A 2,717-nucleotide genomic window follows, 5' to 3' on the forward strand; every position below is an offset into this window, starting at 1 on the left:
TGCCAACAGCAGCGGTCGTGGTGACAATAGAGGCCACTGACTTTGCGGAGGACATGGTTTCTGGGACTGCAGTGCTTGAGTGTGCCGAATGGAGCGAAGAGGTGGTGCTTCCTTCAGTTGGGGTGGACTCTGCATGAATAGAAGAACTCGTGCCGTGGGATGCAATGGTGGTCTCCGAGGGAGACGATGGCGGCGAGGTTCGAGCCGGAGAGGATACAGTCTGCATGGAAAGAGACGTGGCCAGGGGAGACTCGGATGCTGGTGAAGCTGTTTTGGTCATTTCTGCTGAGGTCAGCTCAGCCTTCGTGGGAGAAACCTTGCTGAAGGTTGGCGCTGTTTGATTTTCAAGAGACGTGAAGCCAGTCTCCACAGTGGAATGCCGCCTCATCGGGGTGGATCCGGTCACCTCAATAGTCGAGGTTCTCAGCTGAGTAGCCGTAGGAGAAGATGCCGAAGAGAGGGAAGGGCTGGTCCCCTCAGCTGCTGTTGATTCGACCCTGGCTGGAGAACTGGCAGACCGGAAGGAGACGGTGGTTTCCTCGGTAAGGGCAATGGAAGAGTGGTCAGTGGAAGGGGAAAAAGTTGGCGTAGAAACGGTGGTGCCTCGGGCAGAGCTCACCTCCGGTTTTGTTGTGGAAGAGCCAGAAGGCGGGGGTTGAGTTGTTGTCTCCTGCCGTGAGGTTCCTTTCGGCTGCATGGCAGAAGAGGGGGCGAGGGAGGGACTGGTTTGTTCCTGGGCGGAGGTTAGCTCAATCATGCCAACAGCAGCGGTCATGGTGATAATAGAGGCCACCGACTCTGCGGAGGACATGGTTTCTGGGACTGCAGTGCTTGATTGTGCCGAATGGAGCGAAGAGGTGGTACTTCCTTCAGTTGGGGTGGACTCTGCATGAATGAACCTCGTTTCGTGGGATGCAATGGTGGTCTCCGAGGGAGATGATGGCGGCGAGGTCCGAGCCGGTGAGAATACAGTCTGCATGGAAAGAGACGTGGCCAGAGGAGACTCGGATGCTGGTGAAGCTGTTTTGGTCACTTCTGCTGAGGTCAGCTCAACCTTCGTGGGAGAAACCTTGCTGAAGGTTGGCGTGGTTTGATTTTCAAGAGACGTGAAGCCAGTCTCCACAGTGGAATGCGGCCTCATTAGGGTGGATCCAGTCACCTCAATAGTCGAGGTTCTCAGCTGAGCAGCCGAAGGAGATTTTGCCGAAGAGAGGGAAGGGCTGGTCCCCATAGCTGCTGTTGATTCGACCCTGGCTGGAGGACTGGCAGACCGGAAGGAGACAGTGGTTTCCTCGGTAAGGGCAATGGAAGAGTGGTCAGTGGAAGGGGAAAAAGTTGGCGTAGAAACGGTGGTGCCTCGGGCAGAGCTCACCTCCGGTTTCGTTGTGGAAGAGCCAGAAAGCGGGGGTTGAGTTGTCTCCTGCCGTGAGGTTCCTTTCGGCTGCATGGCAGAAGAGGGGGCAAGGGAGGGACTGGTTTGTTCCTGTGCGGAGGTTAGCTTAGTCATGCCAACAGCAGCGGTCGTGGTGACAATAGAGGCCACTGACTCTGCGGAGGACATGGTTTCTGGGACTGCAGTGCTTGAGCGTGCCGAATGGAGCGAAGAGGTGGTGCTTCCTTCAGTTGGGGTGGACTCTGCATGAATAGAAGAACTCGTGCCGTGGGATGCAATGGTGGTCTCCGAGGGAGACGATGGCGGCAAGGTCCGAGCCGGAGAGGATACAGTCTGCATGGAAAGAGACATGGCCAGGGGAGACTCGGATGCTGGTGAAGCTGTTTTGGTCACTTCTGCTGAGGTCAGCTCAGCCTTCGTGGGAGAAACCTTGCTGAAGGTTGGCGTGGTTTGATTTTCAAGAGACGTGAAGCCAGTCTCCACAGTGGAATGCGGCCTCATCGGGGTGGATCCGGTCACCTCAATAGTCGAGGTTCTCAGCTGAGTAGCCGTAGGAGAAGATGCCGAAGAGAAGGAAGGGCTGGTCCCCTCAGCTGCTGTTGATTCGACCCTGGCTGGAGGACTGTGAGACCGGAAGGAGACGGTGGTTTCCTCGGTAAGGGCAATGGAAGAGTGGTCAGTGGAAGGGGAAAAATTTGGCGTAGAAGCGGTGGTGCCTCGGGCAGAGCTCACCTCCGGTTTCGTTGTGGAAGAGCCAGAAGGCGGGGGTTGAGTTGTTGTCTCCTGCCGTGAGGTTCCTTTCGGCTGCCTGGCAGAAGAGGGGGCGAGGGAGGGACTGGTTTGTTCCTGTGCGGAGGTTAGCTCAGTCATGCCAACAGCAGCGGTCGTGGTGACAATAGAGGCCACCGACTCTGCGGAGGACATGGTTTCTGGGATTGCAGTGCTTGATTGTGCCGAATGGAGCGAAGAGGTGGTGCTTCCTTCCGTTGGGGTGGACTCTGCATGAATAAAACTCGTTTCGTGGGATGCAATGGTGGTCTCCGAGGGAGATGATGGCGGCGAGGTCCGAGCCGGAGAGGATACAGTCTGCATGGAAAGAGACATGGCCAGGGGAGACTCGGATGGTGGTGAAGCTGTTTTGGTCATTTCTGCTGAGGTCAGCTCAGCCTTCGTGGGAGAAACCTTGCTGAAGGTTGGCGTGGTTTGATTTTCAAGAGACGTGAAGCCAGTCTCCACAGTGGAATGCGGCCTCATCGGGGTGGATCCGGTCACCTCAATAGTCGAGGTTCTCAGCTGAGCAGCCGTAGGAGATGTTGCCGAAGAG

General features: G+C 56.5%; 1 protein-coding gene across 1 annotated transcript in view; it reads right to left on the reverse strand.

Annotated features, from left to right (window-relative positions):
- The window catches only part of LOC107285277 (flocculation protein FLO11-like), a 10,918-nt gene that overhangs the window by 3,166 nt on the left and 5,035 nt on the right, over window positions 1-2,717 (reverse strand). The window contains exons 3-5 of the mRNA XM_015813452.1: window positions 2,126-2,201; window positions 1,373-1,441; window positions 620-691 (exon numbers count right to left, since the gene is read on the reverse strand). Coding sequence (XP_015668938.1) covers window positions 620-691; window positions 1,373-1,441; window positions 2,126-2,201 — 217 coding nt within the window. The remainder of the gene's footprint in view (window positions 1-619; window positions 692-1,372; window positions 1,442-2,125; window positions 2,202-2,717) is intronic.

This window comes from Protobothrops mucrosquamatus, unplaced genomic scaffold (assembly GCF_001527695.2).
Source record: "Protobothrops mucrosquamatus isolate PMUCROS unplaced genomic scaffold, P.Mucros_1.0 scaffold157, whole genome shotgun sequence".
NCBI classification, from domain to species: Eukaryota; Metazoa; Chordata; class Lepidosauria; order Squamata; family Viperidae; genus Protobothrops; species Protobothrops mucrosquamatus.